Below are 27510 nucleotides of genomic sequence, written 5' to 3'. Positions count from 1 at the left end.
TTTAAATTTACAAGAAAATATCTGAGTTACTTTTTCAGTGATATATTCACTGACAGCTCTCCTGTCCCCATGTTGAGAGAAACTGGTAGTGAGGTACAAAGGCACGCACTTCAGGCTGATTAATTTCACTTTTTGTGTGAAAGGGCTTTACAATTGCCAAAAATAAAACTTTTGGGTTTTAGTTATTTAAAATAAATAAGCAAGCCCAGCTCAGATGACAAAAAAGTAACGCAAAAGTAATGTAATGATTTACTTAAAAATTAACTAATGCAATTAGTTTTTTTTTTTTTTTAGTTTTTTTTTAAGTTTTTTATATTGTAATGTATTACTTTTAAAAGTAACTTTCCCCAACACTGCCTATCTGTATTCTAAATGTTCATATATAATTTTATTTTTTAAATTAAAAATATAGTGAGTATTTTCAGATTAATGGAGTGATAAAAAGAGATACTTTAATTTTTAAATATAGCTTTATCCAGTGTTAATTACCCAAGCAAAAATGTTACCCTATTCCCCTGTGGTGCTGTGTCTCAATAGCTAGAACGATATTTAGACCATTCAAAGGTTTCAAGTAAGCCTTGCTGTGTTGCTGGGACTGACAAGTTTACACATCTCTTCCGTCTTTTTCTTAAAGATTTCTCTTTCTCTCACTCCGTCACAGTGAGAATCACCCTGCAGAAACAGTTTACATCAGGTTTCACACAGACAGATTACTGTAACAAATTTGTAATGTATCCTCAGGTTTAGATTAGTAATGTATCTCAGGTTTAGATGAGTATTTTTTTTTTCTAACCCTAACCCTAACCCTAACCTAATTCAGACAAATATTTGTTTGTATATTTTTTTTATGGACAGAATCTTTTATTTTATTTTATTTTTATTTATTTTTTGTTATTGTGACCATTTGTGACAAGATGTTTGAGAGTAATTGTAACAATACATTATTTTCAGAAACAAACGACTGATGCTAATGGTTATAAACTGAAATAAAATATTACTTCCGAATCTTTAAACACTGCAATTTAGTTCAATATATATTTTTTAATATGTGCATAAATACATGCATAATTATTATGCAATTTGATATTCTGATCATATTTTTTTACAAGCACACTTTACTGATTCCAAACCACATCAGTCCTAATAACTACTATTAACTGTGTATTTAATAATTTATAAGTGGTACATAATTGTCCATGAAGGTGAACACATTATATTCAGGTGTGCATAATTAATAAGCATGTTTTTTTTTAGATAAAATGAGCCTGCAAAGAGATTTAACTCAAACTGAAAAGTCTAAAATTATTAAATGCCCATGAGAATTTTCCAGAACTGCATTTTTTAGGATTTTTTACCCAAGCAAAGTTTCGGAGAACCTGACACTTTGCACTTCTGGAGACCTCAGGTAGGTTGCAGTTCTGGAAAATGCTGGCACTGGAGACAAAAGGGTTAATAATAAAAATTATGCACACACTGTAATACACTATTGTTCAGAAATTTTGGTTGATAAGAGTTTGTAATGCTTGAAAGCCAAGGCTGCTTTTATTTTGAATAAAACAGTAATACTGTGAAATTAATTTAAACTTGACTGTTTTATTTATTTAATGTAATTTATTCCTATGATGGTAAAGCTGGACTTTCAGCAGTCATTACATCTTTTACATTTAAATGTGAAAACATTACCTTTTTCAATAAATTCAAATCAAACTTATAATCTAGTGTTCATTAATGTAAACAAACATTAATAGTTACTGTATATTACTAGTCATTAATATTTACTCTAATAGTAAACTGTTACTTTCAGTGGTTTATGTGTTGGAGGGGGAAAACATGAAAAAACGTTTTAAAAATTCAAATGTTGCCTCCAGTCTCCCCAATCCATGTCCTTACACAGACATTACTTCTACATTACATAGTGACGGGTGTTTGTGGTCAACAGACCTAAATATTTATTCTACACCAACAAGAGAGTGTATTAACAAAAGCAATGACCAGAGGCTTACTACACACGCACAAGATATGGACAGAAACTTGAGCGGCGTTGTTTGTGATTGTCAGTGAATGATGCCACTGGAGTTTCAAGTGAGACATTCAGCTGAGAGGAAAAACGTGATAGTCTTATGAAGCTGAGGGAATTTGTGAAAGAAAAGCCCTAGTTTCACCAAAACTCACATTCTCCTTAACATGATGGTATGTGATGAGAGAAGTCAAATCCAGCAAGGAAATCCTTAGGTGTTTTATGATACATTATACTAGAGACAGGTATTCTGGTATTGTGAAAATCTGGTAATTATAATTGCATCACACTTGCAGTATTGTGTCATTTTGGCTACATTAAGAGGATCTATTCTGCCCCCTATTGGTCATGATCATTATTAAAAAATATTACAAAAGACAAGCAAACATGCCTTCTAAACAAATTTACAAAAAATCAATACCCCAAACACCATCAAAAGAAAAGCTGCCAGCAGATGCATGAAATGATTTATACTCCACTGTAATGTCCTGAAGAGAGTGAATTACAGCAGCACAGCTAACTGCCTGCTCTGCTGCTGAGAGGATGTAGGCCCAGTAACTTCCTCTGGAGCTGAGCTTTGGCCAGGTCAGCAGAGAGAGCGTCTGCCATCCTGTCTGTGGTCTGCTTCATTAGAAAAGCTGCCTGCAAGGCCTTGTCCAATTTATTATAAAATAAAACACACTAAAAATCAATAAACAAAAATTAATACATATCTATGTTGTATGTGAATATATAATACAGTAGTAAAACTACTACTGTTAAAAAGTCTGGGGTCAATAACATTTTGCAATGTTTGTAAAGTCTCGTGTGCTCACCAAGGCTATATTTATTTGTTGAAAAGCACAGTATTATTGTGAAATATTATTACAATTTAAAATAAATGTTTTAATATATTTTAAAATGTAATTTATTCCTGTTATGGCAAAGCTGGAATTTCAGCATCTATAACTCCAAATCATTCTCATATTCTGATTTGCTGCTCGAAACATTTCTTTTTATTATCAGTGTTGAAAATATTTGTGCTGCTTTATGTCTTTGTAAAAATATTGATCATTTTTTTTAGATGAATAAAAAGTTTAAAAGAACAGCATTTATTTGAAAAAAAAAAGTATAAATAATAATTAAAAAAAAACAACCTAAAAATAAACTTTCTCCTTACTGAATAAACATATTTTCTTAAAAAAAAAAAAAAAAAGCTAAACCCAAACTTCTTAACAGCAGTGTATGTTAATATGTTATGCAGGAATCCCATTCTAAATAATTAATGTAGTAAAGGTAAACCACATTTTCCTCTTACATCTAAAATATTAGCATTACTAAATTATGTTTTGTTGTGTTGTGTGGATGTTAGCTGTATATCAGTCTGAACTGACTCTGCTGGTGCGTTGTCGTCTTCCACTGGTCCTCTGTGAGGTCCGTTGAAAGAAGACGTTACTGGGAAGCAGTGCTGAGTCAGATTGAGTTGAGCGCCTTCGAGTGGACACTGGTTCGGATGCTTGATCTCGCACTTTAAATCTGGGAAAACAGCCAGTGCAAAGTCAAATATGCTTTTGTCAAATTTCAGTTAATGGTTAGTGACTCATTTTAAACTGCATTTGTGCGTTGGTAATATGATGCGTTTGCAAGTGATGATTCATTGTTTGGTGCATATTTCATAGTTTGTTTGCCATTTAACTGAATAATTGCTTACCCAGCAGGTAGACTGCAGGAGGAGCCATAGTTGACCTGCAGCAGAGGCTTTTGGGAAGGATGAGCAGGATTAGGAGAGACAAGTTTTGTGCTGTTTAAGAAGATATTCTCCAACTTTCCCACTGAAAACAACAATGAACACCATTTCCGTACTTGCCATTCCACTCTACATGACATACAGGGGTTTTAGTAGGTTTAGTGGTTCCTCACTTGCAGGTCTATAGCTGGCACTTTTGTTGGTTTTCTTAGTGTCAGTGCTGGGGATTGTTGGCCCAGTGCTGGCTCTCCGATGGCTACCAGACTGGCTAAACTGAGATGTGTCCATAGGAAAGCTCTCCACTGAGGCTGTGACCATTGAGAGAAGAACATTGAGTACCTTTATATCACTACCTTCCAGAAAAAAAACTATTTTGCTATAAGCACAGCGATACCTTTGGATGAGGTTCTGGAGTCATGTGACCTTTTGTCAGCACTGAATCGGGTGCGTATTAGTCCGTGAGATGGACTGAAGGCTCTCTGTAAACTTATGGTGTGATCTGAAACCTCACCGTCAGTGACTAACAATACACAAATAGCCTTTACTTCAGTTTCACTGTATAGACTTTAACAAGCACCAATATTTAACTGCTTTAAACCACATTTATAACATATAACATGTGTGAACCAAACTGACATGCTGTCACCTTTGCTCTTGCTGAGCTCCAGATCAGAAGAGATCCAGTCCTCAAACGTCTGAAGGTTCGAGTCTGTCTTCACACGTCTGATGGTATAGTGAGAATGCATATTATGTTTGCAAACCTTTGAAAAACCAACACTCTTATTAGCATCTATGGTTCAACGAAGAACCTTTAACATCCTTGGAACCTTTTTGATGCAAAAAAAATCTCTTTAAACTGGAAAAAAAAATGCTCTTCAGATATTAAAATGTTCATTGCACCAAGGAAACGGTTCTATTAAGAATTGTTATTTGGTGAACCATATTATACATTATAATCATTATAACTATATTATACTGGAAAAGGTTTTTTAGATTATTAACATGTTCTACACACTAAAAAAAAATGTTTTCTTTAGACACTTATAGGATGGGACCCATTCCTCAACCCCAACTTGAGGTACCTGCTGGAGGCGCCTCTGTTCTGGCTTCGGGTCTGTCCCTTGTGCTTCCTCTCCACTGGATACCTGCCATTCGGATAATCAGTCGTCTTGCTGTCATGAGGCAGGTGACCAAGGCTTTCCTCTAGCGCCCTCTTGAGGCGCGAAACCTCATACTGCAGTGCGAGGATAACCTCACTACTATGAAGAGCACAATGGAAATTATGGTTAATCTAACAATTTGCAGGTAACCATAAAGAACTTCCTTTAACACTTACTTGTGGCATGAGCAGTGTGATGCTGAGTGTGTCTCATTTGTAGAATGGCTCTTTCCCAGCTGATCTTCCCCTGTGCCTTTAGTCACCTGGTTAAGCATGGCAGTGGCGCCACCTACTGATGTGTCATCTTCTTTTGAAGCTCTAAAAGGTGCATTTTGGGTAATGCTTCTTGCGTCCATGACATGTGTAACTTCCAGGTGGTTCACTGTGGGCTGCACAGGTTGTGGTGCCGCTGATATAGTTGTTCGTACATTGGAGTGGGAGGCTTCACTGCCTGAACCACTAGTATTTGTTATGATGTTGACATCGTCAGAGAGTGCAGAACTGAAGAGAATATCAAATAAAATGTTCTTTTTATCAAATGTCAGTTCTGCTATAGAATATCTTTCATTGAAATGGTATTATTTATAATATGAATATAATATCACATTTAGTTTAGCATTTATAATCTTTTCTTTTGGCCTTCCCATTTTTGAATATAACATATATACTGTTTGTTTTTCCTAGACTAGTAACTTATTAGACACCAAAATGAAGTATTTTGCCTTTGATAATTGACATACAGTATTTACTTCTGTCTTTTAAAGCACTAGCTGCCAGTGTGTGTGCATTTACCTAACAGCACTAGAAGGTGTTTGGGACAGTCCTGTGCTTGGCCGGCTTAGGTCAAAACTGCCAAAGCCACTGTCAGTTTCTGGACTGAAAAAGCTCTGAAAGAACAAAAACACTCTCTATGTCATTCTGTTTTTTGAAGAAACAACCCATACCTGGTGCAAGTGACATGCAGTAGCAACAGATACCTTAACAATAACAGTACTGACGAAAAATCCCCCAATATCTCTAATGAAAATGATTTGGGGGACTGAAGTTTTTGTGCTGTATCTAACAGACAACATTTACTCTGTTTGTCTCACAAAATGTAATGCTGACCCTGAGTAATTATATAGTCCATGAGGAAATGTGCTCATTTTATCCCTCTAACAACTGACATTGACATTATTGATATTCTTGCATGAAACAGATTTTTCTCACAGATAAATATAATCTCTTTCTCTCTATGTCATCTTGTTGCAGTGTGTGTGTTACCTGTGTTTTATCTGTGGCTGGCTGAGGAGAGTTCTTAGGAGACAGTCCTACAGAAGTGAAGTAGGCTTCACTATGTCTGATCTCCTCTTCATACCTGAGATGGGAATGGCGATCATAGCAGCCATCAAAAAACAAGGTTCATTTACATTTACAGTAGTTTTAGATTTTGACTCTGATCATGTTTGCACCATTGTACTTGAGAAAGTTCATTGCTGATGCAACAATGGACTTAACGGGAAATTACACATACAAAAAAGTACTGTGGCAGTGCTATAGTATAATGATTATTTACACAGTACTCCACTGTACTTCAAAATACAGTAGTATTAACACAGAACCATGTTCAGAACTTTTTAGTTATTTATTTGTTACTTTCCAATAATATAGTCATACCATGTAGCATAAATCACTAAAAATATCTAATTTCTGTGCTAACACAACAAACTTAAAAGTTGTAAAAGAATTGGTTTTTAATTTATTTTAATAGTAGATATTTGCAAATGTGGCACTGTTATTTTAGTGTACTAAAAATACTATCATAGTTTTTATACATTATTATTATTTTCAATTAGTTTTTATTTCAATATTTTCTGTTTAATTGTAGTTAGTTTTAGTAATTTTATTGTGTTTTTGACATTTTTATTGCCTATCATTTGACAATTAAGTTTTTTAAATGTGTTCCTATAGTTTGTTCATTAATCAAGTTAAAGAAAATGAGAAATGCTGCTTTGAAAAATAGCTGAAATTAAATAAGTAAACTTTTTATATGTATCTTATTCCAGTCAGTGTAAACAAAGTAAACAAAATATATTTTAGTTTTAGTTTTTTATAATAACCCTAAATCATGCACCTTTGATTTACCATGTATTCTTGTAAAATGGTAAGTTTTAAAATTACAACACACTTTCCTAGTTAAGACTGCACCAGATTGCAAAGCATGCACAGTAAAGAATACAAATCTGTCAGTAAATACTGACCTATCATGTGTCAGCTGCTTTAATAAAGTTGAGGAGGATGCTTGTGCCAGGACGTCCTCGTAGTGTTGGTTCTCTCCTGTTGACAGTCTGTTCTCCTGTTCCTCACTGGCAGTGCCAGCTGTTTCAGTGGAGAAGGTGGAATACCTCAGAGGAAGATACAGAAAAAGAACAGAGGGAACTAAGTGTTTCCATAATGAAACTGATATTCCCTCGTCCCGCCTCTCGACCTGTAACCTGATCAGCCTTCAGTGAGCTGTGCTAAATATCACGATACGCTCTCTCCTCTTACAACCCACATCAGTGATCTTTCTGAGATGAACTAAATAAGGTACTGGATCACAACATTTCTAATTAACATAACATAAAGATTTTGGTGGTGAATTATGGCTTTAAGGTACAGTATTAATGTTAATAGCTCAAGGATTGTGGAGTATTGTGGAGTATGAACATGCAACCTTTTGTTTGCCACCCCAGAGACATTTCTTTAAAAGTAGCTAGACGCTAGTAGAGTTGTGCGATTTTAATTTAGCAATGTAGATTCAGTTTAAATAATTCATTTGGTTCAGGAGTGAGTGACTCTTTTATTGTGTAAACACACAAAATGAGAATATAGGTAATTTAGTTCTACATTCAGATACATTTGTTGTTCCCCAAAACAACATAGTGTAAAGAATAAAAGATGGCAGTACTGTAGATAGAAGCTGTTTTCTGTTCCCCTGGGAAAAAGCCCATCGGCTGTGTGATCTTCATTGGTTTCTTCATCATCGTTGTCCTCAGTGCTGTGTCTAACAGGGGAGATGCTGAAGACTGACTCCTGCAACATGACACATGCTTTTCATTCAGCCCCAGCATCCACAAAACCTACCAAGGCCCAGTCATTGAGTTCTCTCGTTACATAGCAAAACAAGCCATGCAAACGGATATGGGGCACACAACAATATCAGCTTCACTGCGTGTGTACACAGACATGAATAATTTCAGGAGAAGTTGTTTAAAGGAATGGTTAATCTGTTAATAATGTTTTCCACCCTTAGGCCATCCAAGATATAGATGAGTGTTTCTTTTTCTGAACAGATTTGGAGAAATTTAGCATTACATCACTTGCTCACTGATGGATCCACTTCAGTGAATGGGTGCCATCAGAATGAAAGTCCAAACAGCTGATAAAAACATCCCAATAATCCACAAGTAATCCACACAACTCCAGTTAATCAATTAACATCTTGTGAAGTGAAAAGCTGCATATTTGTATTAACAAAATCCACCATTAAAACATTTTAAACTTGCTTCTGGCTAAAACATGATTCCTCTATGCATAATATTGCATTCCCCAGTGAAGAATTATGCATTATGGACATTATGGAGATTATGGACTGATTTAAAGTTAATATGCCTTAATGATGGATTTGTTTATCACAGACACAGCAGGAGACAGTGTGGATTACTTGTGGATTATTGTGATGTTTTTATCAGCTGTTAAATTGCTAGATGCTAAATTTGTCCGAGACTGTTCTTCTATATCTTAGATGGTCTGAGGGTGAGTAAACGTAAAGGAAATGTAAAATTTTGGGGTGACCTATTCCTTTAAACAGAAATGACATAAGCTAAAAAATATGTGTACGGTATATGAATGATTGAATAAATGAATGAGGGAAAGTCACCTAAAATGTAGATTAATGTGTGTTACCTCATGCAGCGATGGATGGGTTAATGAGACAGGGATATCTTCACAAGGTGGAGGAGAGGGTGTGGAAGATGAAGGAGGATAGAAAACATGGCACACATTTCTATCAATCTGCTCTTTAATGTCCTCCAGGTGCATGCCTATCCTGAAAATCTGGCCCTCGACCTCCCTTAAACATAAAGGTGAAGACACGACACTTGCAAGTTGACCTTGTGACAGTTTCATTCTCTTCTTTTGACAGACTCAAAGGAATAATCAAATTACAGTTACACCGCCTGTCAAATGTTTAGACACTTGAATGAGTTTACTTGAGAAGATTTTAAGACACCTTTTCTTTTAAAAGCATATGCACACAGTATATGACCGAAATTTTGTTTTGTTTTAAAACATTATATATTAAGTTTAAATTGTGTCCATGTTGGAATTTTGGTTCACAAAACAAAAACTTTAAATTAAAAACATTTTAATGGCTTTTTGGAGCCGATAGTGAAGATGGAATATACAATCACATACTTATTATTTAAATAGTTTTGTTGATTATAACAAGAGCTTGGCCAGATGAGACATCTACCTGTCAGGGTCAAACTCTCCTGTGTTTCTGGTTAAACCCCTGTAATTCTGCATCTCCAGAGCACGATGCTCCTCCCTCTTTGTGAGGTAATTCCTCTCCAGCTGATCCTGGGCCTCCATCATGCTCTTTAGCACCTGCAGAGAGATCCAACAAACAAGATGAAAAGTTTACATTTGTTCCCCATTTTGTAATGCGTGGTTGAATTTTGATCTTGTCTGAACAGTGTATGATTATAAATATTGTTTCATGCAATTTATGATAAATCTATACAGTTACCATCTGTTGCTCCTCTACATTCATTGACATGGTGGTGACACATGTTTTGAATTCATCCACCTGAAAATGAGCCGGAAAATCAGATGCATTCCACTGCAAGAGGATGTTAAGAGGTTCTGCTAAAACTAAATGTATGAGAGAGAACTACAATTTTTAGACTTTCTAAAATGATTTTTAGAGAACTAAAAATACAACATAAGGCAGAGGGCAAAATCTGTTAACTTGTGGTATTTGTCTGTACCTTCTGCATAAATGATCTGATGATGTCTCTGAGCTCAGAGGTCAGTCTCTCTCCGTCTGTCAGGCTCTGTGATTCAGTCTCCACAGGTTGAGAGTTCTGCAGGCTAAACTGCTTCTCGCTTATATCTGCTGTATAGACATCAGACATGAGGACACAAATTGCATCTAAACATGCAGTGTCGCTTTTTCATTAATTCTTATTCGATCATTTTGTAACTCTAAACCATTTAATATCTGGTGTTTCTTGTTTCCCTCTCTTAGAAGGTCTATTTAACTGCTGAAGAAACCAGCTCAAATTTCCCTGGCAGGGTTCCTGTGCTGTCAGGGTTACAGTGTAGTACAGAACTTCAGCTGGAGAAAGAAATACAATGGCTTCTTGCCTGCGGCTGATGCTTGTGGGTTAGTTGCTGTCAGTTTGGTGTTTTCATTGTTGCTAGTTGCATCATTCCAGTCGATGGTCACAGAAGGCTCACTGGACGCATGAATCTGCTGCTTAAAAGAAAGCAACAATATAACTGACACAAACTGGGCTGTAAATCAGATTAGAATGAGGGTATGTTGAAATGCAGATCATATGTGTGTACTGAGAACATTTATATTTAGTGTTATATTTACTTATATATTACTTTTCAAGATATACATATAAACATCCACAGAAGACATATATCAACATTAATGGAAGATCCTTAAACAAACTTCAGTCTAACCTGACCAATTAGGTTTTCAGCTTCTGTATATTTAGCGAGCAATCTGTCATATTCAACCTGTAAACAAAAAAAAAAATGCCAGGTTATTTAAATTTTGACACTTTTTTAATGCTTTTGTTCATGCAATAAAAGTCACTGGGGTCCAAAACAACATTAGACCCCACTGACTTTTATTTTATGAAAAAAAAAAAAATTCTCCTTTGTGTTCCACAGAAAAAAGTTAGTTCTCAGGTCACGGGTCAGATATTAAGGTCAAAGCAACTTGATGCTTATTAAATCTATCTATATATATCTATTAAACTCCAAGCTTTTCAAACTTAAAACTTTAATCTTTTAAAAATATTTTTCTTTTTTTTTCTTAAATTCTTCAAACTCCCAGACTAGGCTTTCTTAAGCAGCATCAATGCTTATCTACAACCTTGTTTACATATTACATAAAAATATACAGTAGATTCACCTGTAACTGATGTGCTACTTCCTTGTCTGTGAACACATTCTCTGGTGGCATGATGGAGTCCTCTAAAACCCTGCTGATGATATCTGCTGTAGGTTTACAAGAGGAGGCTGATTTACCCAGAATGCCTGGGGACGACTGGGCTCGGGTCATAGCTGGTGACTGGCTGATGGGTTTAACACCTGCATTACCTTTAGGTATTTTGACTTTAGGTGCCACTTTAGAGAAGTCAGGTAGTGGGTAATGCACCTTTCCCTGCCCGTATTTCAGCTCACTGTAGGACCTGGTCCTGCTGAAGGAGCACTTAGGCTTATGTGCATCTGCTTTAGACAGATCTAAAGAGTTAGCACTGTAGTTCTGCTTAGGACACTCTTTATTATCATCGTCGTCATCCCCAGCAGACGCAGCATCACTGATGCAAGTCGACCCAGTTTCCTTAGATGAACTTGACTCATTTGAGACATTTAGTTCAGCCAATCTATGGCTTTCAGCAATGCTTGGATCAGGCTCCTCCATCACATACTGAATCTTCTCCCTCTCTGTTACGAAGATCTGTGCAGCCTGAGAAGCTCTACTCTGTACGGTTTCATCAATGCTGTCCATCAAAGACATCTCGGGAAGGGTCTCTGCTTCAATGATCCTGCTTGAATTAAGCAGCTCCTCCTTGGAGAAGTGTCTGAGCAGGAAGTCATTGATGTGGTCTGCATGTTGAATAGGTGTGGCTACAGGCAGAGCCACATCCTTTATTGCTTTATGATTGGATAGAAGACAGTGAGTAAGATTATACTGGCAAGCCTCTGTTTGTTCTGCATTACCAATTGGCATACTTAACTTATCAAGTGTAGAGAAATTCCGACTAGGCATCTCAGTAACCGTTTCACATGGAGATCCTTTTAAATTCATCTCTGTTTTGTAGTTGCTGTGTGCACCATCATATGGGAGCTCTTCATGTTCTTCATCACTGGTGTTGACAGCATCATTCTCATGTATTCCAATGACTGGCTTCACTACTGGGGTGGTTTTCTGTACTGACGCCTTGGGTATGTTTCCCTTCCTGTTTCTGGTTTTTGAATGTTCTGTGCATTCACTACTAACTGATTCAACACTCTCTGAAGAGCCCTCTTCAGTCTCACATGACTCTGACAGCTCTGCATTATCTGTACACAAAATAGCAGTGGGTTGGTTAAAATGGGGGGACAGTGGGTTGGTTAAAGTCTTTAATGTTTAAGTAAAATTGTATCATTTAAACCCTTTTAAACCAATTTGTGGTAAAACTGTCTGGAGATCCAGCTGACATTAGGTCATTATGATATCATTAATGTTAATCAGATTTCAAATACGTTCGATCAGTGTCAGTGGAACTTTACCATAGTCATATACATAATCAAAAGGCAGGGGTCAGTAAGATTTTTTTGTTTGTTTTTTTAGTAGTACTTTCAGAAGGATGCATTCAAATGACCAAAAGGACAGTAAATATATTTATGTTACAAAAAAAATTATTTTGAACTTTATTTTCATCAGTGTCCTGAAAAACTTGATCACAATTCCCACAAAAAAAAAAAAAAAAAAAAAAAAAAAAAAAGGATCATGGAGGATTATGTGACACTGAAGACTGGAGTAATGATGCTGAAAATTCAGCTTAGCCATCACAAGAATGCATTTTATTTTAAAATATATTTAAATATTTTAAATTCTAATAGTTTAGTATTACTGGTTTTACTGTATTTTCGAAAAAGTTCTTAAATGTAGGCATAGTGTATCTGTATTTCATGGCATTTACATTTTCAAGATGTTGAAAACTATTTTTGGTGCTTTTTAACAGTGGCAACCGCAAATATGGAATTGCATAGTACTTCAGTAGTATAAACCATGATATTACCATTGACGTTTTACAATAAGAGGGATTTCATAGTATCTCTTACCAGTGAGTGGTGGGCTCTCAGGTACACCAGAGGCCTGTGAGAGGTGAACAGTGAAGGCGCCCTGCATGTCACTGAAATGCAGGCTGTCATCATCGCTGATATCCACAAATATACTCTGCTCGATGTGTCTTTCCCACAGCACTGATGAAGGTCTGCTGTGAGCGTCATCTTCACCATCTATATCCTCTGCGCTACTGCGCGTCTTCCGCGCCTCTCTATTCATTTCTTAGCAACAAGAATACACAAAATGAATGGAAAACTGTTATAGCTGCAAGTAAATTTTTGTTTTTCCAATCACATAATTTTATAGATCTGCTTATTATATATAGGCCTATAATAAATTATAATTTATAAATTATAATTAAATTCAAATTAGAATTATTTCCGGATGTTCAAGGCGTAGCCTGGCTGGATAAATTACTAAATAATTGTTAAATTAAATAGTAAAAATAAATAAGTAAATAAAAACAAGAAACTGACAAATTAACACTCCAACACTAAGTAGCTCTAATAACATGACATTGCACTTACATTTGATGCTTGTTCCAAGGGTTTCTAAGGCGCTACAAGAGTTTGCGACGTTTTCATAAAAGAATGACATAACAGCCTATTTGAAAGGTACAATGAAGGTTCTGTCTAGTTTCTCAAGCCTGTGGTGTAGGATCTTCTTGGGCAATTTAAATAATAAATGCCGTATCTGATGCTGATGCTTTGGGCAGGTGCTACACGCGCACGGGGGTGGGGTGAAACAGGTGGTTGCTATGGGAACGAGAAGCCTTAAAATCAGCTGTCAGTCAGCCCTGCTCCAAAACTGTTTCGTTCTTTTGAAGATATAAAATAGCTAATGATTAAATGTTTTATTTTAATGGTATCCGTTGATTTACTTGACAATTAAAGCCGCGTAAAAATAGTTAAGTGTTTCAGTAGTTGTGTAGAACAAAGAAGTGTTTTCCCTCACAGAGTAGAACGATAAAACATTCAAATTTCATTGGCGATTCATAGGGGGTGGTTATTTTGAATCCTGAGCTCTGATTGGCCATCCGAGTCACGACCACGCCCCTTCTACCCGTGTTTGTGTAGTTTTCTCTGTACACCGCTTCGATGGGACCAAGAGAATTAACGGAAAACGATTTTAATTAATCGGTTCTTACAATATGTTTGGATTTAATTGATTTGCGTTTTCGATTCTCTTGTAAGAAACTGAACCGAGAGAAGGATCGGTGGGGAATCGGAGGAGTTGAGTGAGTATGACTAAAGTTTGGCCCGTAACGGCTGTTGAGACAGACCTGCTTGCGCCAACAACAAAAAAAAAAGTCAACTTAAAAGCCAAAGTTAAAGCTGCAGGTGCCATATTATGATTTCGTTAAAATTGAACGTGCGTTGTTTTTTATTTAATGTAAAAGTAGGTTATCTTCTGTGCCCTCAAGTGATAATATAGTTAAACATTTACATTATTCTACCAGCAAATATAGTAATGTTTGTGCTTTTCCCCTCTGGTTTTGCTCAGGTCTGTACACAAGTCAGTGTTACGCATATATAATGTTAGTGTTTTATGTGAATTTTTTTTTTTTACTTTCAGTATGGATTGTATAAATATTTTTTCTGGCTTCATCCTGGTCTTTGTTTAATTGTTTGCTTTGGGAGTGAGACATGGGTGAGTCTTTCTACAGCTTTATAAATGAGGACTGACACTGGGACGTTGGCGTGTTTTTGCTGTTGCTTTTTCATAATTATAGGTTTTACATTGGTATACAGTACAGTTTTTATTTATTGTTTGCTTTATGATATATTCAGACAATATTCTTATTCACAATGCTCTCTGACTAACATACCTATCCTCCTGGCACTATATAGCCTACTGGAAAACTCTTTATTAACTCAACTATTAGTAGCTGCTTACAAGACACACAGTGTGTGTGTGTGTGTGTGTGTGTGTGTAAAAGGGGTCTTTAATTGGCGAGCACCTCAGTAACAGCTTATCTTCTTGCTAGCCTCTGTTCATGTCTGATCTTGTCAAGCTAACCTGCCTCTGAGGTACTCTGAGAACCACACTGTTGTTTTTCTGTCAGAATTATGACACGTAAACCAGTTTTGTAACTGACTCTGTGTTTTGAAGTTCTCTTTGTTCTTTGGAATGAAGAATGAGAGCACAATGAATTTGGAGGTCTTTGGCATAAATGTTATTACATGTTTTAGCAGGCAGTTATCTGCACTCTTGGTTGAGACTGAGTGTGGTTCACTTTTTGGTGTCAAGAAAAAAATGGACTGTGTGTTTAATGTCTTTTAATGAGGAAAGAACTATACAAGAACTGTAGTGTAGTGGAATCACGATATCAGCATAACATCGGGATGTCTGTCAGCCATCGCGATGGACGATGGCATCTTCTGTCAGCACAACCATATTCCTCAAGCTGATTATCTTATTTCTGGATTAGTTTGGCAATGACAAATCAGCTTTCCAAATGTCACAGAGGCGTAATATGTTTGAAAGTGACCGACAGTTACCAGTAGAGTTGAAAATTGTCTCCTCTTTTTCCTGCTGGGATTCTTTTTATATCTGTGGGGCTTTGTAAGAGAAAGGTGAACAAAACCCTTCTCTTGCCACAAACCTGAATGCGTTTTCTTTCATGATTTGGTACCGGCCTGCTTGCATGGGAGATAATCAACTGTGTTCATGGGCCAGTCGCTCTTGCTTTCTCTCTTGTTGTTGGGCCCCTTGATTTAGCTTTCAAATACACAAAGCTGACACACACACTCTTAATATCTGCCTCCACTGCATGTGTCAACCGCTTAGTGGGTGTTGCCATGGCATTACGCACAGAATAAGGCTTCACACTCGGCATCTTGTGTTCTTTTCACAGAGAGCTCCGGAAGAGCATCCTGGACAAAACACACACACAAACACTCAGTTCCCAGACCCATGTGGTGAATATTAGTCTGGATAAGCTCATCTGTATTGCACTGGACTCCACCACTGCAAAACGTCAAAGAGACTTTAGAAGAGTTTACAATTTATTCAAACTTTTTTTGTGGGATTCAGTTCTTATTCTTCCCTGTTGGATTACTTTCTGGACTTGACTCGGATCAGTACTTCATAATGCTCTTCAATGGCTGTGAGCAGTGCAGTGGTTAGCATGCAGATTGAGAACCGGACCGTTGTCCACTACAGGTAGGCATGCAACACTTCAATTATGTTTTCTTTTCAGTTGTAATGCACCCTTTAAGATATTTAGAGCTAGTCCAGTATTAACTAATTCATAAAGAATTCAATTCAACAAACCAAAATTGTATTCACATGCGATGTAATCATAGATTTTATTTAAATTAACAGACCATAAACCATGTGTCCTTTGTCTCTTTTGTTTTAATACCTACAATTTATTTTAAGTAATTAAAATATAAACTTATAATCAAAACTTTTCAATAATTCAGTAAATAATTGCTAATTGCTTGTCATCATTTTATGCATCTCCCTTTATGTCTTTGAAAAAATACATTTTTTTTTTTTTTTGGACTGAATTTGAATGTCATTATCAATCTGAAATTTTGAGAGAAATCTAGCAGCACAATAAACCCAAAACTTGGATTCAAACCATTTTTCAACAACATTTCCAAGGTAGTATTATTGTAGAGCTGTAGTTTGTGTGTGTGTGTGTGTGTGTGTGTGTGTGTGTGTGTGTGTGTGTGTGTGTTAGAGAGAGAGAGAGAGAGCAGGTGTGCCCCAGTTTACTCAATATTTAATAACACTGTGAATCATTTATGACGATTGCCCATATTCTGTTCTGCAGTCCATGAGTTGAGTTAGTTTTTATCTTTTAGTCAGTCCTCTGCAAACATCTGTCACTCAGACATTGTTAGCAATGCATATATAGTAATATTTACATTTATGCATTTGGTAGGTGATTGTATCAACTTGCATTGCATTCAGGGTATCAATTTTATCATTACTTGATTTGTTTGGCAACCCATGACCTTGGCGTTGTTAGTGCATTGCTGTACTGTTGTATGTACAAAGTAGATTTTTAAGATAATCATAATCATACTAATTTGCATTAATTTCCCAAGACCAGTTTGCCATGAGAAACAAACTACAATCTCTGTTTCTGAGTTTATTTTATGCAAATCGATTCCATTTTTTATATTCTAGATGAAAGCTCTCTGAATTGTGTAGTCTGTTGATCAGTCACATGATGAAATGAGTTTCATGCCATCAGAAGCAAATGCAGTGGGTCTAATCTCTGTAGTGTCCCTCTCTGTGTGTGCACTAATCACACACGACAGTGGAAGGCAGAAACACAATCAGATTAGCTGTTCCAAGTGCTGAGCATGACAGTTTTTGCCTAAGCCATCTTCAACCTCTGCCCTCAAAGACGTCCGATGTGACATTGTATGATAGACAACTGCTGTGTAGAATATTCTTTTAAAAATCATTTGAGTTTGTAGTGGTGTAATTCCTCGTGAAGAATTGGCTTGATTGGCACTTCGGCAGCCTCATCGTGATGTATGTGTGTTTGGGACGGTTGGTTTTAGAGATTACAGCCCCATCGGAAGACTTTTTAAGGAGCCAGCGAAGCCCTTTAAATGCCTTTCACATGTCCAGTTTTCTTTGATTGTGTGAGGCGTGAAGGTACCAGGTAGGGCCTCTACAAACTTGACGGACTGGTTATTATGTCTAGGGGGTTAATTTATTATGGAAAACTGGTAAAAATATTTGCAAGGCCTGATTGATTTGCCACATATTATGCAGTGTCGGATTGATTGGTAATGAATTTTAGTGTTGGGTCCATTTTCCATTGTTTAATTAATTTGTAAGTAATTTTAAGGGGTTCACATTGGGCAGTATTCGTTGACTAACGTAATACTAATCCACACAGCTAATGTGGGATGCATTGCTGTATATACCCTAGCATACAATGATATAATCACTGAAATTGTGTGCCAAAAACTTTATTCCTTGGATAGAAATGATGTCCTATAAGCCCCCCAAAATTAAGACTTTTTAACCCAATTTTTGTGTGGTTTACACACAAAGGTTTTTTTTTTTAGTTCAAAGTTTCAGATGTCAAACTGCCACTTTTTCAACTTTGCCTGCACAAACAAATCACTGGTCTGTTATGGCAGCACCTTATTCTCATTGAATTTTCCCAGTGTTTGAGTTAAACCCATAAAATTTAAAACATTAAAGATAAGATTTTATTGGTTTTTGTAATGAAGACATCCTGCCTTCTCACTTTAGTTCTACTAATGTTAATGCAGAGACAATAAAACTACAGCTCAACCATTCATAAAATGTTTTTGCTGCCCCCTGCAGGATGGAGGCATCCTGTTTGGACCTGGCTCTGGAGGGGGAGCGTCTCTGTAAGGTGGGGGATTACAGCGCCGGCGTTTCTTTCTTCGAGGCTGCCATGCAGGTTGGCACAGAAGACCTACAGGTTCTGAGTGCCGTCTACAGTCAGCTGGGCAATGCATACTTCCACTTGCATGACTACAGCAAAGCTCTGGAGTTCCACCACCATGATCTTACACTAACTAGGTATAATAACACAACTTTACAGCAAATGTAGCTTCCCCAACTGCTCAACATTTTGGCTCAGTAAGGATCCAATAAATGCTGTTCTTTTGAATTTTCTATTCATCAAATAATCCTGGATTTCCACAAAATTAGTTACAAAATTGTTTTCAACACTGATAAGAAATATTTCTTGATCATCAGCATATTGCATGTGACATTGAAAATTGGAGTAATGGCTGCTGAAGATTCAGCTTTGACTAACAGGAATAAATGATATTTTTAATATATTACTAGGGATGTAATGATTAACCGCAAGCCGGTCGAAAATCGATTCAGATATGTGGCGATTCAGTTCGAGATGCCAAACAAATCGCGATACAATTGAAGGAGTTTATATGAATGTATCTCTGAGGGGAACTGACTATCTTTAGAAAAGTTTATGGTATTTTCTTTTCATCTTGCCTCTGAACAATGCATATTAGTGAGGTGTTCATAAAGCAGCTTTACTTTGTTTACAGCCGTAACCCAGGAAACACTGTATCATTGCTGTTCATGAGCGCCACCTGCTGTCAGAGAGTGAATCTGCATCTCATTCAGCTTGTCTGTTGTTTCGTTCAGATATGTTTAATGTAGTGTAGTTTCACAAAACCAAAATCAAACCATTCTGTTTTTGCTTCAAATTTCAAAATTATACAATCTAATTTAGATTAACAACTACCTATGCTGCATCTTTGTTTGGATCATGATTAAAATCCAGTGGTTGTCTCTTATTTTAAATGGAAAGAGCACAGACAAAGTCTTAGTTTGTTCATATTAAGAGATTTCTGACTTGTTTGGTTTGGGGTTTGTTTTAAAATTTCAGTTTGGTTATAAATTATATTTCAATTTCACAAAGAAACATGCAGCAGTAGCCTAATAAAACGACACCTTTTTGTTTACTGTCTAATGTATTCAGTCGAATTTGTGAGTTGAGTGAATTGTTACATCCCTATATATTACAATAGAAAATATTTATTTTGAATTATAATAATGTTTCTCAATGTTTTTACTCTATTTTTGATCATAAATATGCAGCCTTGGTGAGGATAAGAAAGCAGCAACAACAAAAAAATGTTGAATGGTAGTGAAAATTCCAGGTGTTTCAGTTGTATTACCAATAATTAATGTTCTTTAGGATTGTATAATATTTGTATTGAATTTTAATGACAGCACTTTATTGTTCTCTCAGGACCACCGGGGATCGGCTTGGTGAGGCCAAAGCCAGCGGTAACCTGGGGAACACATTAAAGGTTTTGGGACGCTTTGATGAAGCAGTGGTCTGCTGCCAGAGACATTTAGATATTGCCAGGGAACTGGGCGACAAGGTGAGTGATTCGTTTAATGTACACAATAGACATTATCATAATGGAACATATTTTATACAAGACATACACATGGATATTTATTAAGAGGTGAAGAAACACCATCGTATCTTACTTGCCAAAAAAAAAAAAATGACTGTGAAGCATTTTTTATTAGATTGTATTGTTTTTAATGTAAATAGACAACGGTTTTATTCAGAGGTATGTTTAACTGATTTATTTTAAAAATGTATCACTTGAATGTATTTTTGTATTTTTGTCAAGTGTAGATTTGAAACGTCTTTTATATCTTTTTGTTAATTTTATACCTTGTGTAATTTATTCTGAGATCGCCATGAAAATAGCCTTAATGAATATATAATGTAACATATGTTTAAATTTATTTATTTAACATTATTCATTAATGCTTTTATACAGAGCCACTTTGCGAATGCAAAATTCTACAGCACTGGCGATTCTTTCTGATGAGGCCATTATATTAATGCTGCATTAGAAACTTTGGCATTGACTGGAAAAATGAGCTTTCAAACTGACAAACAAATCAAACAGTCTGTATAAATTAAGAGATTTTAAATGAATGCTATAATTGTATAAAACTTTTCTGTAAATGTGATTTCATCATTGCTGAATATTTCAATCATACATTTGTGTGAATCTGATGAATAAATCAACAGGTCTTTATTTACCCTAAAATCAAAGTTGTGAATTGTCAAAGAGAAATAGTTTTTTTTTGTGAGCTTGATTTAAAAAAAAATAATAAAAAATGTTTAAAAAGTCAGCGCAATTTAAGCCCTATTCGCACGGAATTAGTGTTACCTGGTGACCTCCAGTCATTTGTAATAATTACGGAGGTTGTCTGTGATCTTAATCCTGTGCGAATCGTCCATGTCTGTAATTTGTAAAGTAAAAAGTCCCCTGCAAATGACCTACCATATTTCACCGAACACCGAGGTGTTGTGACAATATTAGTCCCGTGGGAGTCAGCATCTCTGTGATTTAGCCAGTAATTGGCGGGTCGTATATCATTTTTCGAGGTTTTTGTTTCCTGTGCGCCTTTATATCCATCTTTCACGAAGAATGGAGCTGCATTGGAGTGTTTAATAGTATTTTGGGTGCTGTCATATCACTACACCATACAATTTGCAGAAAGAGAAAGCTGAAAAGGTTTTGAGGTTAATGTATTACAAATAAATCAAGCATACAGCTTGAGATATTATTTTAACCTGGTGAAATGTAAATGACACGGCGCACAATACTATATTAGTTTCTTTTTTAAAATCCATCTAACCGGACAATAGAACGGGACTCTCAAAGCCTTGACATCCGGGTATCCGGGAGATAAGTCAGTAAATTCTAGTAAAATTACAGGCTTTGCTTATCCCGTGCGAATGCACCATATGAAATTCATAAGGGGGGGGGGTCCCCAGATCAGGTCCCCAGATCAGGTCCCCAGATAATACTAATCCTGTGTGAATAGGGCTTTAGATTAAAAAAACAAAAAAAAACAAATGCAATTTCCTTCTTTGTTTTTTATTTTGTGCTGGAAGCTTCCATAAGATGCACCTGGATATATAATTGACATCTGATTTATTTTTTTTTCTTTCAATTTATTTAATTTTCTTTTTTCCTAAAGGTGGGGCAGGCCAGGGCACTTTATAATTTTGGAAATGTGTACCATGCCAAAGGGAAGAGCATCTGCTGGAGTGGAGCAGAACCTGGAGACTTTCCTGAGGAGGTCATTACAGCACTTAGAAAAGCCGCGGAGTACTACGAGTGAGTACCACCAACACTCACGTGAATGGACATTTTTTGTGTGTATGGTACAGAGTTTTTACATCATCCTTCTTTTCTCCAATTGCTCAGGGCGAACCTGTGTATCGTGAAGGAGCTCGGAGACAGAGCAGCACAGGGCAGAACTTATGGAAACCTGGGCAACACATACTACCTGCTAGGAAACTTCAGGGATGCAGTGGTCTCTCATGAACAGGTGAGTGTTTGGTGTTATCATTTGATTATGGAAATTCTAATAACTGTAAGGCTGTGCAAAAGCACTCACTGCATTGTGCGTGAACCATTTGTCTTCCAGCGTTTGCTTATAGCTAAAGAGTTTGGTGACCGCTCTGCAGAAAGGAGAGCCTACTGCAACCTGGGAAATGCTTGTATATTCCTTGGGGAGTTTGAGAGGGCTGCAGAACATTACAGGTGAGTGTAACGTTAATATATATATTTTTTTCTTAAATTATAAATGTATTTATTTATTTATTTTCTGAGCGAGAGAGAGAGAGAGAGAGGGCATTACACATTACAGCCCTGTTGGGGTTTGATATAAATATTGTTCCAGGGTTTCTGTGGGTCTTTTAGTCTTCTTTTTTTAGTTGATTAAATTAAAGGTCATTTAAGATCATAGTCATAATTATCATTTTATCAGTTCTTTAAGGATGGAAAAATGTTTTTTGTTAATGTTTTTTTGAGGATGGAAAAGGGAATTGTAGTACATTCTAATGTGATAATTAAACTTAAAAAGGCAATGATATAATTATTATAATTAGTAAATTAGTGCATGCTGCCAAGTTCAAAGTCAAAAATGGTGTTACACGTTCCACAGTCTCACGCAATAGGTGTATACTACACTTTTATGACAGTTAATTGCTTATGATCTACTGTTGATGAATTACTACTTTACGTTTTTTATTTTGTAATATGTTGTAGATAGTTGTAAAAGTGATAAAAAACATTTTATCTCCCCCATCTTTTTGAATGAGCAGCTGTAAGTAGTAAAGCACACAGATTTCAAAATAAGATTCCCTTTGCGTTTTGGTCTTATTTATTATTAAAAGTCCCACATTATGCATAAAATCTTCATATATTATTATACTCTATATATATTATTATCTGACATTTAAGTCAATAGCTGGATTTCCATCCAAATGTGAACTGAATTAGGTGTGTTTCCATAAAATTGTTTGAGTGACTGACGGTGCTACTGGTGACCTAGTAACCAACAGTAAAAAAACTCTGTTGTGGTTCTATCTGAGCTCTGAAAGTGATTGTGATCTGAGTGCAGGAAAGCTCTACAGTTGGCGCGGCAGCTGAAGGATCTGGCGGTGGAGGCTCAGGCCTGCTACAGTCTGGGCAACACGTACACACTGCTGCAGGACTATGAGAGAGCTATCGACTACCATCTCAAACATCTCATCATCGCTCAGGACCTCAATGACAGGTGCTCTCACACACTAAGAATCATGTTTTGGTTGTGGCCAACTGATATCTAAAGAACAGGGTGGCAAACGGTCAAATAAATGCATATATATAAGGGCCTTTCGCACTGCTTTAATTCTAGAACTAAGTGTACAGTACTAAAGTACTGGGACAATTTTGCACGAACTATTTCCCAGTACCATTTAAAGGGTTGCATTCGGACTGACAGTGTGTACTAGGAAGTGACGTAAGCCAGTCGACATCGACATCATTTGTGCGCGGCGTTCAACAACAGAAACAACAGGAGGATGGAGGACGATGTGATCGGAGCTGTGGGGTTTTTTTTCGTGTGTGTAGCAGGTTTCACAGTAATGGACATGGAATGTTGACGTATACGTAAAATGATTGAAAGAACAGAAAGGAGGACTAAATCTCCGATGACAACTGGCAGTGCTACATTTGCTACAAGTACCTGTACTTCAGCATCCGTCCATCTATCGCTGTTCTCCATAATTGTGAAATAAGTTGACACAATGTTTACAGTATGTTTGCACGGCATTTTAAATCATGGTGGGTGAGGGTGTTTTCGTACGCGTTTGGCCAATCAATGTATACTTAGTCACGGGTAGTACCAGTTGTGCTGGTTAGACCCTGCTCCGGAGTAGGAGCTTATTTGGTTCTCGAAAAAGGCAGTCAGGTACTAAAATCGCACCCAGTTCCGGCGGTGCGACAACGCCAAAAAGTGGGTAGTTCCACAATTAGTTCTGGTACTATGAAAAGGTTCCCGTGGTGTGAAAGGCACTATAAATATCCCCAATGATCCCTGCATAACAAATACAATAAATAAAGACAATTATAAAGCATAATAATAATTTGCTTACTCATTATGAAAGGTATGTTTTCTGCAGGATCGGTGAGGGCAGGGCCTGCTGGAGTTTGGGAAACGCACATACAGCATTAGGAAATCATGACCAGGCCATGCACTTTGCTGAAAAGCACTTGGAAATCGCAAAAGAGGTGCGTGCAGTTATAGACCCATCAGTAGGTGCATATCTAGAAGTACCATTGATGTTTGTTCTGACTGATGTCTTGCTCTAAACTGCAGCAGGGTTAGATGCATTTTTAATAAATAAATAAATTATTATTGCTCTTAGGATGTTTTTGAATTAAATGCCCGAATTGTCTTGTTTACAGACTGGTGATCGTAGCGGGGAACTCACTGCTCGCATGAACGTCTCAGATCTCCAGATGGTCCTCGGTCTCAGTTACAGCACAGACAATTCAGTACTTTCTGAGAACAAAGAGATCGACTACAACCTGCATGGTACACAAATACAGCAATAGTACCCCAAGTTTCTCTGTATGATTTATCACTGGAATAAAGTTAGGGACCACTGCATTTAAGGTTTTAAACTGATTTACTTGGTTTGTTGTTTTTCCAGGAGCCAGACCTAGGATGAGCCGACGGCACAGTATGGAGAACCTAGAGCTGATGAAACTCACACCTGACAAGATCAATGCAAATATAAATGTATTTATCAGATTCATAACTCTTTTTATAGTTATCAGTTCATCAGACAGTGAAGCATAGATTTGTGTTTTTAAATCTCAGCATCAGGGATTCATAGAGCAATTTAATGTCTGTCCTGCAGGGTCAGAAGTGGACCAGTGACATCCTCTTCAAGCAGCCCAAATCCTCACTGACCAAGTCATCCTCAAAGCTCTCCTTTGTCAGTCGTTTCCGAGGAAAGAAGCACAAACTGCAGAGCAGCTCCAGTAAAATCCTGCAGGATACCAGCAACACACGGGAAGCTCCTCAGAACAAAGTACTAAAAGCACATGCAAACATGTTTACTAGGCATGCACGATTTTATCGGACCAATATCAGAATCGGCCGATAATGGCTTTAAATTTAAATATCGGCATAGCCCGATATGAAAAATTATGCTGATATGTCTTGCCAATAAGAGGAATACATCAACTCATATATGCTCAAGGTGTGCTAGCGATTAGATCACGTCAACAGTGCGATTAGATTATGTCAGCATTGTGGCTCATTCTTGAAGCAAAGTTTTGCCTGAATGGTGATTGGATTCACTGTTTTTGATTGCTGCATTTAAACTGAGAATGCACTTAAAGGATGCCTTTGGTGCACCTGCAGCGGCAGCCTCCGCCGGATCCTAATGCACGCTCAGTAAGGAGTTTTAATTCCGTAGGGGGCACTGTTGGCCTACTTCTAATAAAATGAAAGCAAAAAACACAAATAATATTTAGACTGTGATTCTGATTAAATAAAGCTGTAGCTAATTGATGCCATAAAAGCATGAGTATGTTTTAATTTAAAGGTCAGAAGCTATAGCTTACATGAACAAAAAAAAAATCACAGACATGACACTTAAATTAAATAATTTTATATTTACTGAGTTATTCATTAATGTGTAATGTTATATATTTTTTAAACAAATTAAAAAACAGAATTTTTACAACTCTTTTGCTTTAGTCCATTTACAAATGTTAAATAATAAAATAAAATGTTAAGGTTACCACTGCATCTTTCTGAAAAAAAAATGCAGTGATTTAATGTATAGTTTATTTATAGTTATTTTCAAATCTTCAATGTACTGTCATTTTAAAACAACTTTATTATTGTTTGTTTTATTCTAAGAAATAAGTTCTTGTTAAAAATGAACCAAAATTAAAAATAATTATATATTGGCTTTGGCTATCGGCCAAAATGAGTTGAAAGTTATCGGCATATCGGCAAAAATCCAATACCGTGCATCCCTAATGTTTAAGAAAACCTATGGAATACCAAGTAAAAAAGACTATATTTATTAGTTGAGATTTCTGATCTGAGAAAGATTCATGAGTCCATATTATTATAAAGAAAAAATGTTTTTGTAATCTTTTATCAAAATGTAATAACTTGCTTCACATGAAACGTCTTCCCCTTTAAAGTCTGAACAGGTACATAAATTGAAAATACTGGTTGCAAAATTGTGTACGTGTTCTCAGTTCTTCAGAGGGCATTTGTTTTAACCTTTGACCTCTTTGCTTCCAGCATGGGAGTACTGACGTGTTAGGAGACGAGGGCTTCTTTGACTTGCTGAGTCGTTTCCAGAGCAACAGGATGGATGACCAGCGTTTTGCCATACAGGATGGGAGGAGCCACCTGTCTGTCAATTCTAGCTCCACCTCCCCACCCACCACCCCACCCAGAACCATCAGGAAATGTTAGTCTTCTTTCACGTTATTCAATGAATTTGTCTTTGAATGTTCAAACAAGTAGCACTTAAAATTACGTGAATATAATACATATAGCTGAACTTGTGTCTGTCTATCCAGCATTCTCAGAGTCGGCTGCATCTCCAGGTCAGGAGCCGTTCCTCAGACTGCTGGCCAGCGCTCAGGGCAGGAGGCTGGATGAGCAGAGGGCAGGAACAGGAAACAGTCTGCCCGGCCTGCGCACCCTGTCTGAACACAGCAGCACTAGCAGCAGACAGATGATCCTCAGCCAGGTCATGGCCAGCACAGACGCCACCGAACCAGACGACCAGTTCTTCGACATGCTCGTCAAGTGTCAGGTGAGAACATGTTTGAATTAACCGGAGTAGAAAACAAGTGCAAAATAGCAGCTGTAGGAAAGGAATTGCATTCATTTAAAGCCATTCATCTCATTGTTCTGTCTCTCTTAGGGGTCCCGTCTGGATGATCAGAGGTGTGCCCCTCCTCCGCCCTCCTCCCGTGGCCCCACCGTCCCGGATGAAGACTTCTTCAGCCTCATCATGCGCTCACAAGCCAAGAGGATGGACGAGCAGAGAGTCTCACTGCCCTCCTGCCGCTGAAAAAACATAAGTCTTCTGAACTCCATATTCAGAAATGAGCTCATTTTCATGCACATGAGTGTTACAAACCTCACGCTGGCAATACAAACACAATGATGGTCGAGTATGGATGGCTTTTTGTGAACAGCTGTACTTAGCGACTCTGGTTAAAATGTCTTTGTAAATAACACATTTAAATTTTTTACCAGATTTAAGCTCATGTACATTTGCATTTGTAAGGATTTCAAAGGTTGTTTTAGTTTATGATGTATTGTTTTGATTATGATCACGTCAGTGACTCACACAAATGTATCTTTTGATACAAAACTCCAGGTTTATTTGTATTTATTTAAATAACATTGTTATTACCACTACTAGTTACCTTCCTGTTAGTATATGTAGTTGTGACAAAAATATCTCTGAATTCTTTTTTTGTAATGTCACATTTAGGTTATAAAAAAGTGGTTAAACTATGTCAGAGTGGATGACATTTACAACACAGCTGTGTAGAAATAAAACCTGTACAGAAATATTTAACATTCACCTTTATCAGACAAGAAAATGTTTTGCAACAGTCTGTTGTTTGAATCTCATTTTTACAGGCAAGCAGAGCATTTGA

The 27510-nt window shown here is 36.8% G+C and overlaps 3 protein-coding genes across 5 annotated transcripts; 1 reads left to right on the top strand and 2 right to left on the bottom strand.

Annotated features, from left to right (window-relative positions):
• Nucleotides 1–3233: 3233 nt before the first annotated feature.
• Nucleotides 3234–10093, bottom strand: LOC109081588. The gene is made up of 15 exons (XM_019096574.2): nucleotides 9915–10093; nucleotides 9674–9733; nucleotides 9398–9531; nucleotides 8830–8995; nucleotides 7832–7956; nucleotides 7143–7286; nucleotides 6166–6259; nucleotides 5695–5789; nucleotides 5080–5403; nucleotides 4826–5002; nucleotides 4390–4466; nucleotides 4138–4263; nucleotides 3917–4051; nucleotides 3708–3828; nucleotides 3234–3532 (listed from the first exon to the last, which is right to left on the bottom strand). Exons 1-15 carry the CDS (start codon nucleotides 10059–10061, stop codon nucleotides 3376–3378), a joined length of 2082 nt encoding a protein of 693 aa, XP_018952119.2. The 5' UTR covers nucleotides 10062–10093; the 3' UTR covers nucleotides 3234–3375.
• A 139-nt stretch (nucleotides 10094–10232) lies between these two features.
• Nucleotides 10233–13949, bottom strand: aknad1 (AKNA domain containing 1). The gene is made up of 5 exons (XM_042718907.1): nucleotides 13528–13949; nucleotides 12997–13221; nucleotides 11078–12231; nucleotides 10621–10677; nucleotides 10233–10402 (listed from the first exon to the last, which is right to left on the bottom strand). The coding sequence occupies exons 2-5, from the start codon at nucleotides 13217–13219 to the stop codon at nucleotides 10241–10243; spliced, it is 1596 nt and encodes a 531-aa protein (XP_042574841.1). The 5' UTR covers nucleotides 13220–13221; nucleotides 13528–13949; the 3' UTR covers nucleotides 10233–10240.
• Nucleotides 13950–14079: 130 nt separating this feature from the next.
• gpsm2 (G protein signaling modulator 2) lies at nucleotides 14080–27465 on the top strand. 3 transcript variants are annotated; one of them, XM_042718904.1, is made up of 15 exons: nucleotides 14080–14237; nucleotides 15858–16165; nucleotides 18308–18529; nucleotides 19737–19872; nucleotides 21503–21642; nucleotides 21733–21856; nucleotides 21956–22071; nucleotides 22934–23089; nucleotides 23976–24084; nucleotides 24262–24391; nucleotides 24510–24598; nucleotides 24720–24893; nucleotides 26129–26300; nucleotides 26413–26651; nucleotides 26763–27465. In XM_042718904.1, exons 2-15 carry the CDS (start codon nucleotides 16104–16106, stop codon nucleotides 26910–26912), a joined length of 2019 nt encoding a protein of 672 aa, XP_042574838.1. In that variant the 5' UTR covers nucleotides 14080–14237; nucleotides 15858–16103; the 3' UTR covers nucleotides 26913–27465. The 3 variants fall into 3 exon arrangements, with proteins under 3 accessions (XP_042574838.1, XP_042574840.1, XP_042574839.1); XM_042718906.1 differs by lacking the exon at nucleotides 15858–16165 and having other exon boundaries at nucleotides 14082–14237; XM_042718905.1 differs by lacking the exons at nucleotides 14080–14237; nucleotides 15858–16165 and adding an exon at nucleotides 17118–17630.
• Nucleotides 27466–27510: the final 45 nt, after the last annotated feature.

The sequence above is a fragment of the Cyprinus carpio genome, chromosome B2 (assembly GCF_018340385.1).
Source record: "Cyprinus carpio isolate SPL01 chromosome B2, ASM1834038v1, whole genome shotgun sequence".
Taxonomy (NCBI): Eukaryota; Metazoa; Chordata; class Actinopteri; order Cypriniformes; family Cyprinidae; genus Cyprinus; species Cyprinus carpio.
This window is presented reverse-complemented; position numbering and strand designations above follow the sequence as displayed.

Coding starts and splice junctions, on each gene's coding strand:
- gpsm2 (XM_042718904.1), top strand. CDS start 16,104: ATGGCTGTGAGCAGTGCAGTGGTTAGCATGCAGATTGAGAACCGGACC. Junction 21,643..21,732: donor AAAGCCGCGGAGTACTACGA/GTGAGTACCACC, acceptor CCAATTGCTCAG/GGCGAACCTGTGTATCGTGA. Junction 24,599..24,719: donor AGATCAATGCAAATATAAAT/GTATTTATCAGA, acceptor TCTGTCCTGCAG/GGTCAGAAGTGGACCAGTGA.
- LOC109081588 (XM_019096574.2), bottom strand. CDS start 10,061: ATGTCTGATGTCTATACAGCAGATATAAGCGAGAAGCAGTTTAGCCTG. Junction 7,957..8,829: donor CCCATCCATCGCTGCATGAG/GTAACACACATT, acceptor GTCATGTTGCAG/GAGTCAGTCTTCAGCATCTC. Junction 7,287..7,831: donor GAAAACAGCTTCTATCTACA/GTACTGCCATCT, acceptor TCTTCCTCTGAG/GTATTCCACCTTCTCCACTG.
- aknad1 (XM_042718907.1), bottom strand. CDS start 13,219: ATGAATAGAGAGGCGCGGAAGACGCGCAGTAGCGCAGAGGATATAGAT. Junction 12,232..12,996: donor TGAGAGCCCACCACTCACTG/GTAAGAGATACT, acceptor TTTTGTGTACAG/ATAATGCAGAGCTGTCAGAG. Junction 10,678..11,077: donor AAGTAGCACATCAGTTACAG/GTGAATCTACTG, acceptor TTTTGTTTACAG/GTTGAATATGACAGATTGCT.